At 34.6% G+C, this 12,998-nt stretch overlaps 1 protein-coding gene across 1 annotated transcript in view; it reads left to right on the top strand.

Moving 5' to 3' along the window:
* The window catches only part of LOC143253035 (uncharacterized), a 73,959-nt gene extending 62,028 nt beyond the window's left edge, over positions 1 to 11,931 (top strand). Inside the window, exons 13-16 of the mRNA XM_076506124.1 lie at positions 1,209 to 1,501; positions 2,836 to 3,018; positions 3,907 to 4,145; positions 5,096 to 11,931. Coding sequence (XP_076362239.1) covers positions 1,209 to 1,501; positions 2,836 to 3,018; positions 3,907 to 4,145; positions 5,096 to 7,522 — 3,142 coding nt within the window. The 3' untranslated portion in view covers positions 7,523 to 11,931. The remainder of the gene's footprint in view (positions 1 to 1,208; positions 1,502 to 2,835; positions 3,019 to 3,906; positions 4,146 to 5,095) is intronic.
* Positions 11,932 to 12,998: the final 1,067 nt, after the last annotated feature.

The raw sequence follows: 12,998 nt of genomic DNA, 5'->3' as shown, positions 1-12,998 counted from the left end.
AATACCCCTCACAAGTGTGTAACGTCCGTAGTAAGATAGAGCTGATGTGTTTGGGTTTTATTGACGAACAGAACCAAAAAGTTATTATTTTTGTATTTAAAGCGCAATTTTTAAAGGAATCTTGAAGTAAAGCATATCACAAGTCAATAAGAACACTATGAGACTAAATACCATATTTGTGTTAATTTAAAATAGTAAAGAGATCTAAATTTCTGGGAAAAATAAATTACCACCGATATTGAAGACATACTTGATTCCATATGTTGGGATAAATTGGTGTTTTAAAATAATTACTGTAGTTTATAATTATTTTATCCTTTCACTTTTGGCCCGGCATGGCCAAGCGTGTTAAGGCTTTTGAGGGTCGCGGGTTCGCATCCCCGTCGCGCCAAACATGCTCGCCCTTTCAGCCGTGGGGGCGTTATAATGTGACGGTCAATCCCACTATTCGTTGGTAAAAGAGTAGCCCAAGAGTTGGCGGTGGGTGGTGATGACTAGCTGCCTTCCTTCTAGTCTTACACTGCTAAATTAGGGACGGCTAGCACAGATAGCCCTCGAGTAGCTTTGTGCGAAATTCAAAAAACAAACAAGCAAACTTTCACTTTTCTAGGTGTGTATATACATAAAGAGGTGAAACAAAGTATAAGAACAAAAGGAAACGCCAAACGTTGAAAGAAAAGAAAACAAATGATGTCAAAGTGTGGAAACAAAACAGAACTTAATACAATTATAAATAGATAAGAGATTAATAACATGATGATGTAACATAAAACAATTATTGTTGATTGTTCTACATACTCTCACACTATAGGTGCTATGTAAAGTCCTGATTTTATTTATATTTAATATCAGATTTTATAACATTTCGTTAAACATTAACATTAAAACCTGTTGACATATGAAAGATGATAAGATATCATTACTTTGTACTTTCTTTTATAAAAGTAAAAAGAGGTTAAAGAACCGGTTTCGACCAAGTGTCACACGTGAATGAATCTCTTTGAATCATTCTCTACCATCTGCAACGTTTTTTTTAAAACAACGATCTCTTGGTTACTAACTAAAAACATCATTTTCGTTGTAATTATAAAATAACTTTTGTCACCATAATACAACTCTTGTTATTTTTCCTAATTAATTAATGATGCTGATTTAAACCCCTTAATTGGACATTAAGATTGACCTAAATACTTTATCTTCCTTGCTAGAAATCTAGGGAGCAACCGCTTTCCTACACTTCCGACAAAGGGTTTACAAAGTATTCGTCAGCTCAAGACGTTTAACAATCCGAACCTGAAAGATTTCCCCTCTCCAGAATCATTTCCTAGTGTTCATACTTTAGTTCTTTCATACTCCTACCATTGCTGCGCATTCCTCTCAATGGCTCGACAGACGCCATGGAAGCCTGAAAACCTACAGGAGACTATTGTGTGGCTCACAAAAAATGACGTCGATATGAGTACGTGGAGTAAGAACGTCACAGATGTATGGCCAAGCTATGGTAAGAGCGACATCCATCGGAAACACTGATCCTTGTGTAAATCTTACTTCATTTTTAATACGTTTTTTCATATTTTTGAAAGAATGAATTTTCTTTCTCTTTTATCATATCGATTGATAGCAAAGAGAAATATAGAACTGATGATACCAGTAAGATTTAGCAAACGTGAAGTTCATAATGAAAATTAGCTAAACGCAAATAATTACTACCATTTTGAAACACACCACTACAGAAAACAAAAGTTTGAGTTAAATGGCGACACTTTTGTTTTCAAAGAAATATTAATAACAAAAGATTGACAAAAATAAACTGTTTGGAAAGTTTTTAGTTAATTAGAAGTTAAAAGTTAAATACACAACTGGTGTTACCTCTGATATTCTGAAAAACTAAACTTTTACTGTATTCTGATTAAATGTATACTGGGGATCCTACTGACCCGGTTTGGTTTGTTTGTTTTGAATTTATCGCAAAGCTACACGAGGGCTATCTGCGCTAGCCGTCCCTTATTTATCAGTGTAAGACTAGAGGGAAGGCAGTTAGTCGTCACAACCCACCGCCAACTCTTACCAACCAATAATAAGATTGACCGTCACATTATAACGCCTTTACGGCTGAAACGGCGAATATGTTTGGTGTGACGTGGATTCAAACCCGCGCCCCTCAGATTACGAGTGGAGTGCCTTAACCACCTGATCATGCCCTACTGAACTGAATCATTACCACAAAAATACAATAAGAGCAACTTTTGCGGAATGAAACAACTAACCATAACAATTTCAATGTTTCGAAACATCAGATAAGAGTCACGTTCAATGTGTGTTTTACATGGTGATTACTGGAAAACTGCCTACTGTGAGTTATTGTTCTTCAATAAGTACTCAAGTTTTAAATACTTTCATTCTGTAAGTTTTATTTAAGCTAAGGTAATTCACTTTTTTCTTGATAAAGAAAGGTTTCCATTTTGTCGTACAAAACCATCCTTTCTCTCTATAGTACTACTGTCTCCGCTCTTGTGTGTCACCATTACCGACCAGTTATTGAACTTCTAACTTATATTGAAGAAACCAGAACGAAAATCAAAATAAAAAACAGTTTATTAACCAATCAATTGGTAAAATATTTTCTTGCTAGTATTAGCTCTTATGATGTATTCAAGATAGCTATAAATACACTAAACGTATTACAAAATTATTGCTATAAGAAACCTGTCCCTTCCTGATGTGTTTCCTTAAGAGTTGGAAAATTATTTTGCTTGACGTCTTGTACGACAAGATACAGTTAAGAACAGACTACCCTAAGTTAATATCATACGTATTTACTTCTTTATCTCATAGATAATATTTCAACAAAATTTGAAGAGTTTGCTGTTCAGTTTTGGAAATATTTTGGGAAAGACTATGTAATTCCTGATAATTTGGCTCGGTATGCAGATAAATATTTTGAAGATTACAAATCCTTCTATAACAATGAAGATATGCTCCTTGCTCGTTATCCAATCCAGTGTATACCACAGCCAGGTTAGTAAGATACCATTCTCATAGTTACGTGATATTTTTACTCACACTGTGCCTAATTGAAATACTGTTGTTATGGTTAATTGATATTTATACTTACACTGGAACTAAAGAAGGTACCATTATTCTAGTTACATGATACTTATGCTAACACTAGACTTAGAGAAGGTACTGTTGTTCTAGTTACATGATACTTATGCTAACACTAGACTTAGAGAAGGTACCATTATTCTAGTTACGTGATACTTATGCTAACACTAGACTTAGAGAAGGTACAATTATTCTGGTTACATGATACTTATGCTAACACTAGACTTAGAGAAGGTATATCTGCTGTAATTATATGATACTGCACTGAACACCAATTTCATGGTTACATTATAAGTTCCACCCATACACTATAAATTATGTATATCTCAGACATGTGGTAGAATAACGCTGTTGTAGTTGCACTTGATGTTTATCTCTAATCAGGACACTATTTGTCTAATTTTCACCTCGACTTTGTCTTTGGGTTAATTCAACTCACTGCTTACTGAAGTTTTCTAAATAGATTGTTGTTCTAACGAATCCTAGTAAGATTTGCCTCGCTACTATTACAGTTTGAATCTAATACTCTCTCCATATCCTAACACAATAGCAAGGATAATGATAACAGTATTATACTTGAAATCAGCTTTTTTGTGATTTACATCATTCTCGTGATCAAGAAGGGCGTGCTCATTACGATATCACAAGATGTAGCGATGTGTTGGTGATATCATGCTTCTGTAATTTATGGACCATTTTCATTATAAATAAATCCTACTATTGTATTCAAATAGTCTAAACCAGCATTAACAAGTTACAATTTTCAACAAAACTCTGTGAATATTTTTATGTTTGTATCAGATCCGTTCCTGCCTTGCGACGATTTGTTTGGCTGGTGGACGTTACGCTGTGGAATATGGATCGTGTTTCTGCTCGCGATGTTAGGGAACGGAGTAGTGGTGGTGGTTTTAATGTTTGGGCGGAGCACCATGGATGTCCCAAGATTTCTTGTCAGTAATCTTGCCATAGCAGACTTCTTTATGGGAATTTATCTTGGGATTCTCGCAGTGGTGGATGCTTCCACTTTAGGGGAATTTCAAGTAGGTTAATTTTAAATAAAAGTGAAATATTCTTATATTTAACTATTTTTCTTTACGGAATAAAAAACAACAAAAAACGATTTCTTACAACAAGAAAAAGAATCAGAACAAACAAAATATAGTTGATATGTGTCTAAAGGTAAGTATTATGATTATTTTAAAGTTATAAAGAAGTAGCGAACTAAGGGGTTTCTTATGTACAATCGACACCATATATCTTTTGTTGTTGTTTGAGATTTTTGAAACACTTAACATTTCTAAGCACCGTCTTCGTGAATAATATGACATATCAAAATAACGAGCTGATTTACTGAAACAAAAGTTAAAGTACTAAAGTCGTTACAGACATAATAATCTTGAAATATCATACGTCATTCCTGTATGTTGTATCTTCATGCATCTGTTCATGAATGAAGCCTATTCCTACAGCTACGATTTAACAGTTTTTATATGTAATTAATTATATTGAAAAAATGTTAAATCTCACATATAGTTTATTTATTTGTACGTAATAAATATTACAGCTTTCTGAATATTTGCCATTTATAGTAAGTCACAAGTTGTCTCCCTATGGGTCAGGATAACTTTGGACTTACAATGCTAAAATCCAAGATTCGATTCCAAATAGTAGATAGCCAATAATCCATAAAATTACTGATAACCTACATAGGGAGACATTTATATTCAGAAAATTAAAAAAAATCTTCTGAACTATTTGTGCACACAACTAAAAGAAGTGACAAATCATTTTATGATATACGCTTGGAATACCAATAAAGGAATGTTTTTTCTTTATATAAAATAACTAGATATTACTGTCGTACAAATAATAATAATAATACCGAAATGTTTACCTTGAAATAATATTTGAAATTTATTTAGCTAGTCAGTCGATATTACAACTCTAAGATATTATTATGATTTTCTCTGATATTTGGTTTTCCCTTCAGGTGTACGGAATTTCGTGGCAAGGATCGGCAGGTTGTCAGATAGCGGGATTCATGGGGGTCCTGAGCAGTGAGCTGTCCGTTTACACCTTGTCAGTGATCACATTGGAGAGGAACTACGCCATAACTCACGCCATGTACGTTAACAAACGCCTGTCTTTGAAGCATGCTGCATACATCATGGCTGCTGGTTGGACATTTGCTTTAATTATGGCAGTAATGCCTCTTTGTGGTATAAGTAACTACAAAAAGTTTGCTGTTTGTTTGCCCTTTGAGACAGAATCGACATTGTCTCTCGGATATGTCGTATTTCTCATCCTTATAAATGGAATCGCTTTTGTCATCTTAATGGGCTGTTACCTAAAAATGTACTGTGCTATTAGAGGATCACAAGCATGGAATTCTAACGATTCACGAATTGCAAAAAGAATGGCTCTTCTTGTCTTTACTGATTTTGTTTGCTGGGCCCCTATAGCATTCTTATCATTGACAGCAATTTTTGGGCTTCAACTGATTTCGCTAGAAGAAGCTAAAGTATTTACAATATTTGTCCTTCCTCTAAATAGTTGTGCTAATCCGTTTCTGTACGCCATTTTTACTAAACAGTTTAAGAAAGACTGTGTGTTTATTTGTAAAAGAATAGAAGAATCAAGAGTTACTCGTGGAATTGGAAGGTGTCGCCACAGTTCCAATTTCTCTAATCGTCATACACCTGCTAATACAAATTCGGCTGCTGAACGTAAAAGTCCTGATAGTGACCAACCAACATGTCAGTGTGGTCAATACAAGGTTGTCGATGAACCAAAACAAATGGAATACAGAAGCCGTTGGAAAACATTTGCGATGAAGTACTTTCTTTGTCAAGAACCACAGGCGCAAAATGATTCGAATGCATATACCTACGCAATTGCACAGATACAAAAAAATCTAGAAAGGACCACAAAAAGAGGTGGTAATGTATCCAGTGACAATTTTTCATCTCGTTCTGATAGTTGGCGTCAGACTAATATTCCATTGCGACTTTTGGAAAGTGGTGCAAGAAGAAACTCGTATAAATTTACCCGTAAGAATTCTCAAGATTCCAACATATCTTGTAGTAGACAGGATTCCTCGACTTCGACTTTTCGTATGTCTCGTTCAAGTGTAAGTAGTGAAAGATCTGATTCTCATCTTGTCAGACCAGGACTTAAAAGACTAACAGATCGAAATCTCTATGGTCATGTGGTAATTGAACAAAGTCATGGAGCTCGGCCATTTTCAAATGTTCTTGAAAGGCCGTTTGTGAATGGAGAAACGAGGTTCATACGAGGAATGGTTGGTGTAGCAAAGGAAAATCCAAAATTATGTCGTCAGATGGCAGTTGATGAAACCTGTGCTCCCCGTGTGCTTGGAAAAAGGTATGACTTTAGGCCTCTTCAAAAGTCGCCACCATTTGGACCTATAGTTTCTGAAGGACTATGTCCTAGTTGTGCTAGAAAAGAACATAGTTCTTCTTTGACATTTAAGAATAAAGAATTAGAAGATAAATTCAACTGCTTTTATAACAGACTAGCAGAAACCAGTCACGAGGATAGTAGTGAAGTACTGACATCAAAAGAAGACCAAGTATTGCTATCTAGTGACCAGTCCACTGGCGACCAGAAAGTGGATTCGTCAAATACTCATGACACTTCAATTCCCGATTCTTCCGCTCAACCTGCTGAGATCGCCACAAACCCCCATATTGCAATCGAAGGAAACATTTCTCAAGACAGAGAAAAGGAATGTTTAGAAGATAAAGTACAGAATTGGCTAAAGACATCTGCCACCGATATAATGGGAGGAAGTGAAGGGAAGTTACAAATTAGTATAGAGAGCTGTCTCAACACTAACCACCTTTGTGTAAGTGCTGACTGTATTCAAAATCCCAAGTCCCAAAGTATGACTTGCATTGGTTCTAATAATAAATTAAATCTAGATCGTAAAGTTGCATCCGATAATTCGCTTAAAAAACTTTCATTGAAAAGCCTACCTAGCTTGTTAAGATCTCTGTCTAGCCAAAGCACACAAAAATTGCAGCGCCTAAAGGTTCGAAGTCAATGTCAATTAAGGTCAAAATCCAAAGGGTATCTGTCTTGTTCAGAAAGTCAAACAACAATAAAAAAATATTCTGATGATATTATCTGTGAAAGGATGTCACCTGTCTCTCCAAGTTCGTTTAAGAAATTAAAAACAGAAGAAGAATGTGAATCAGAGTCTGACATCGAAGATGTTTTTATTGAAATTCAGTGTCATCCTACTGATCCGAATTATGGTAAAAGTACCGAGATTGAGCATTGTACACCAACTGATATAAAAGAAATGGCCGAACAATCAACTGTACAGACCATTAATGAAGAAGTACCCTTGATTGAACAGGATCTTCACAATATGAAACAAAGTTTTGAGTAATTACGAGTAAATTTTTATTTATATGTGAATGGAGATCTTTTGGTTTGTTCAAGTCCTTGTTGAATTTTAAATGAAAACATTGTGGTGAAATAGAATGAGTATCAAACTTTCACTGATAAACTAGTAATAAAACCAGTTCGTAAAAATTAATGACGAAAGTTTGTTCCTCGCTATATTCTGCATCATAATTGAATAATTCAGCTAAGTTCTCATTAGGTCTGAATGAAGATCCATAGAGATACACTGTTCTTCAGTTGAGTACTAACTCAAACATCTGGCGCCACAACTGAGTTTCGGTCGTGTTTCTAAAGCCTGAACCTTGATCGTTAATTGTCAATGTATCAGATCGTATCAACTCTATCATTAGTATTTGAGCTTGAAGTTTGGCTGTATACCTAGCTGCTAAAGATGAGTATTGATGAAACCAAAGTAAAGGTGCGGTTGTTGAAGCTGCTGAGATTTAATGAGTTCTGAATTATGACCTAATGCATACAAGAGTGTTTGTTGAAGACTGTGATATGTAAAAATGTATGTTTTAGTGTACAATGTAGATCTTATCGTGAATAATTATTATACACTTAAAAACGATTTTTATTTATCTTATCTGATACGTAGAGCATGTACTTTGTGTGTGTGTGTTGTTGTTTTTTGCCTTGTTGGCCGCTTTAGAACCCAACACTGTAATAGTTAGATCGTTTTAGATTGTTAATTTGTAATTGAAACAGATGCATTTCTGTTATTTTCAACGAGCACTACAAAGACTGTTGGAAAGTTATTTTGGTAGTATATCCCACTCGGATTTCTTTTTTTTCTCACAGCCAGATGTTTAAGGCGCCCTACTTGTAATCTGAGGGTTGCGGGTTCGAATCCCCGTCACATAAAACTTGCTCGGCATAGGGCTTTATAATGTGACAGTCAATCCCACTATTCTTTGGTAAAAGAGTAGCACAAGAGTTGGCGGTGGATGGTGATGACTAGCTGCCTTCTCTCTAATCTTACACTGCTAAATTAGGGATGGCTAGCGCACATAGTCCATGTGTAGCTTTGCGCGAAAATAAACAACCAAATTCTTCTCACAAAGATTACGGGAACCTGTACGAGTGAAAATGTTCTTTTAAAACACAACAATGAGAACTTTTAATGCTCGCACAACAATACCTTATAACAAACGTACTTAGTTCTTTTAATCTTAACATTATTACGGTTTATCTTAATTTTTTGGCAAAATTTAGTTGCGTGACACAAATTGACATGCATGCCATTTTTACATGATCATAACATGCACAAAAGTAATAATTAATTATCAAGTTTAAATGTATTGTTAAACAAGTGTTGTCTCTGTGTTAAAGTGATCCTTAAATATTGTTGTCATTGTCACTTTTTGAACTGTTAATGTATGAACAAAATCTTAATGGATTTGTAGCCTTGAGCGCTCCTGATTTGTCAGAAGTTCTCGAATTCTGAGGTATCTTAAAACTTTAACTGATATACAGGGTGGCCCGTAAATCAATACCCATCCATATATTTTGTCTAAACAACGTTACAATACTAATGATGAGTTGAAGGCAGCTATTACCGCGGCATTTGGAACAATAACCCCTTTTAAGTTGAGGAAAATGTCTCACAGAACATGGCGTCGCATAATATTATGCAGCGAGAATGAGGGACAACACACAGATACACTGGATACATAAGATATATGGATGGGTAAGGACTTACGGGCCACCATGTACATTTAATACATGTTTGCCAGGATACAAATATATGATTAAAAACGCTGTTTAGTAACGTTCCATTTTAACTGATTGAAGTTATTAACAACGTTATCTGGAAAATTATTTTCGTTTAAATAATTTTAATTATTTCAAGTTTAAAAAAGAGAGAGAGAGAGAAATTTTATATAAAGGGCTCTAATAATTAATAGATTAGAGATAGAGCTTAAGTATAAAGGTTCGGCAATTATCCTGTCCTTGGTATTATAAAATGATTACAAAACATTGCAATGAAAAAATAATAAAACAGAGGCAATCTGTTGAAACATGTACTTCTATTGAAAAAGAGATCATGCAATGGTATTATAAGTATTACATATATTGATAATTAAATAATTTTATCTGAAGTCTTTTAGCGTATCAAACGAAGGTACGCACTGTTGAATCAATATTTAATAATCATTATAAAGTTTTTTATTTTATGACATCATAGACTCCTAATTAGACCAGTATATCTAATTAATTATGTCAGTTGCTGCGTTATTTTTAGTCATACTATATGTAATTAGCTTGCCATGATCAGAAGTTAATAGTAATTTCAACACATTGCCTAGTCACTCTCCAGAAAAACTATGCCAATCAGTATTGTAACAATGTATCTAAAAAACAGAAGTAAATACAAGCATGTGTGCCCCCCCCATTGGCACAGCAGTATATTTGCAGACTCCCAGCGCAAAAAACCTGGTTTCGATATCCGCGGTGGGTAGAGCACAGATAGCCCATTGTGTAGCTTTGTGCTTAATTTCAAGCAAACAAACAAAAGCATGTATTCTATCAGTTACGTTTAATATTTTTATTTTTGTAGGTTCATTACGTACTGTCTGAACACTTTAGTTTGTTTTAATGCAGTTGAACAATGAGTTATTTGCGCTGTGACACTCTCAGGGATCGAACCCAAATCTTAGTGTTATAATCCTTCATAGTCACGTGAAAACGAGCACTTTCTATCTGTTCTCATTGATATAATAAACTGGTTTGTTATTCTGTGATTAAATTCGGTATTATGTTTGAACCAGAAACATTTAAAACATCATTTTATCAGCAAGTATGGCTTTAATAGTGCTTGGCACACCCATTATATATATGTATTTTAGTGAAATTAAATAATTTATATCTAAATGAAGTTAAATGAACAAATAAAATTATGAGGAAGGACTGCGTTAAAAACAGTAAATCCCAACCTCTGATTAATTATATTATAACAATAAAATAATCAAGCCATAAACCAAAACACATTAACATGAAATTTAATATTTTTACATTTTTTTTTGTAAATACGCTGCACATTAAAAAAAGGGATCCTAGGGTACAAGCTACAACGTGGGATTATAAAATATATCCTAGGTTTTGGAGGTCATTGAGAAAATAGGACACACATTGCGGTGGGGACACACCGTCTACTAGTCTTAACCTCTAGTTCGCTAGTCTTACAAAACAAAATTAGAAATTAGGAGAGTGAGATGTGGGTGCTCAAGCCCACAACGTCGGACATCTATATCACCCTTCATTGCCTGCAGACAGTTGTGGGAAGGTGACTGCTCTTCCAAGTTAAAATAAGAAAAAGAGAAGCATAAAAAGATGAAAAATAAATAAATAAAATAAAATAAAAAAGCAAAATAAAAATTAAATAAAAAATAAGGTACTACCATTTAGGGGTAAGTAAGGTAAAACTTACCTATTGAAGTTAGCATTCCTGCTCCCAATATGGTAGAGTCACTAATTAACACGAAATCAGCAAAGTGATAGTTTACTGTGACTGTCATGCTTTTTTTTTTATTGGAAGTGGGTGGTGATGACTAACTGCCTTCCCTCTAGTCTTACACTGCTAAATTGAGGAAGGCTAATTCAAATAGTCCTCGTGTAGTGCGCGAAATTTAAAACAAAACAAAATATCACGCCATTTTCAGTTATAAGGAAAAACTGTGTGACCTCTTGCTGGCTATCGAGCTCAGATAATTATTACGTTTTATGCTCGTTTTTTTATACTATTCTGAAGACATATCCTGAAAAGAAGATACACTTAGTGGAAATGAATTATTTTCTGAACACAAAATTAAAAAGTAATTCATTTTTACAGAATACGCTCACTTGACTTCAGAATATTAAGAAATAATTAAATTGTAACGACCAATGAGGTTTTATTGTGTTCAGAAAATTGAGAAATAATTAAATTTACTAGGTTCTTTGAATTAACGTTATTGAAAAAATGAATCAAATCCCATTTGAAAAATAAATGTATGTTGGCCTTACTAACGAAATAATAATATACTAAAAACTATTTTTTGAAATGGATATTACTACAACATTCAGCCTTGAATAATAAGTGAACTGACATAAAATCTAATAGGTTTGTTTGTTTTCTTCTAACAAAGCTACATTGGGCTATCTGTTGAGTTCATCAAGGGTAATTGAATCCCTGATTTCAGCAAAGTAAGTCCGTAGACTTACCGCTATACTAACGGGGGGAAAATTCTAATAGGACATTTAAGAGGAAAATCAAATACTTTGTATTATTAGTATCATAGCTTAAAAATAAATTATTTAACTATTATACTTTATAATATAAGTTATGTCGCCAGTATATTGTTTAATATAACATTGGTGTGTTTTTTGTTAATAAATTTATAATTAATTCTATTCAGTTTCATATTTAGTGGTAAATTTTGGTAAAGATGTTAAACATTTGTGCTTCTTGTAATTACAAAACGTGTAGTGAGAATATCAAAACAAACTTATACTATAAATTAAAAAAATATGGGATGATTAAACGTATTAAGTTTAATTGAAGACCATAGATCTCAGGTTTCGCGTTAGTTATATTCATACTCAACATTTTGACTTAAAAGCATTGAATTGTTAGTTTTTGTATTTTGTGCAAAGGCTATCAGCATTAGTCATTCCTAATTTTGAAGTGTTAGTCTGGAGTAACCTAGTCAACGCCACGTACTGCCAACTCCTGTCAAATCGAATAGTTCTAAAATGCGATTTATTTGCTTATTTTTTCAGCAAGGAGTCGCGAACTACAGACAATTTGCTCCACAATCAGGCACGTTAAACACTGTGACACTCTCTTCCAAACTAAATTGAGTGGAATATATCATAGTTGCCGATTGTTTTTGTCATTCCAAAGTCGTGTGTTAAAGGCCTGGCATGGCCAAGCGCGTAAGGCGTGCGACTCGTAATCCGAGGGTCGCCGGTTCGCACCCGCGTCGCGCTAAACATGCTCGCCCTCCCAGCCGTGGGGGCGTTATAATGTGACGGTCAATCCCACTATTTGTTGGTAAAAGAGTAGCCCAAGAGTTGGCGATGGGTGGTGATGACTATCTGCCTTCCCTCTAGTCTTACACTGCTAAATTAGGGACGGCTAGCAGAGATAGCCCTCGAGTAGCTTTGTGCGAAATTTCAAAACAAACAAACAAACGTGTGTTAAAATATTCGACTTTCATTACAAGTTACATAATACAATATAATTTGCTTAAAAGGCGTTTGAAGCTTACTAGTAAAATCCCTACAATTTATCGGAAAATGACTAGCTTTGAAAATGAATCAGCCAGGTTGTTAAGGCGCTCGATTCGTAATATGAGGGTCGCGGGTTCGAATCACCGTCGTACTAAGTACGCTCGCCCTTTCAGCCGTGGGGGCGTTATAACGTTACGATGAATCCCATTATTCTTTGGTAAAAGAATAGTCCAAGAGTTGGCGGT

This window comes from Tachypleus tridentatus, chromosome 6 (genome assembly GCF_004210375.1).
Source record: "Tachypleus tridentatus isolate NWPU-2018 chromosome 6, ASM421037v1, whole genome shotgun sequence".
Lineage (NCBI taxonomy): Eukaryota > Metazoa > Arthropoda > Merostomata > Xiphosura > Limulidae > Tachypleus > Tachypleus tridentatus.
The sequence above is the reverse complement of the archived record's forward strand: the minus strand, read 5'-3'. Positions and strand labels throughout refer to the sequence as shown.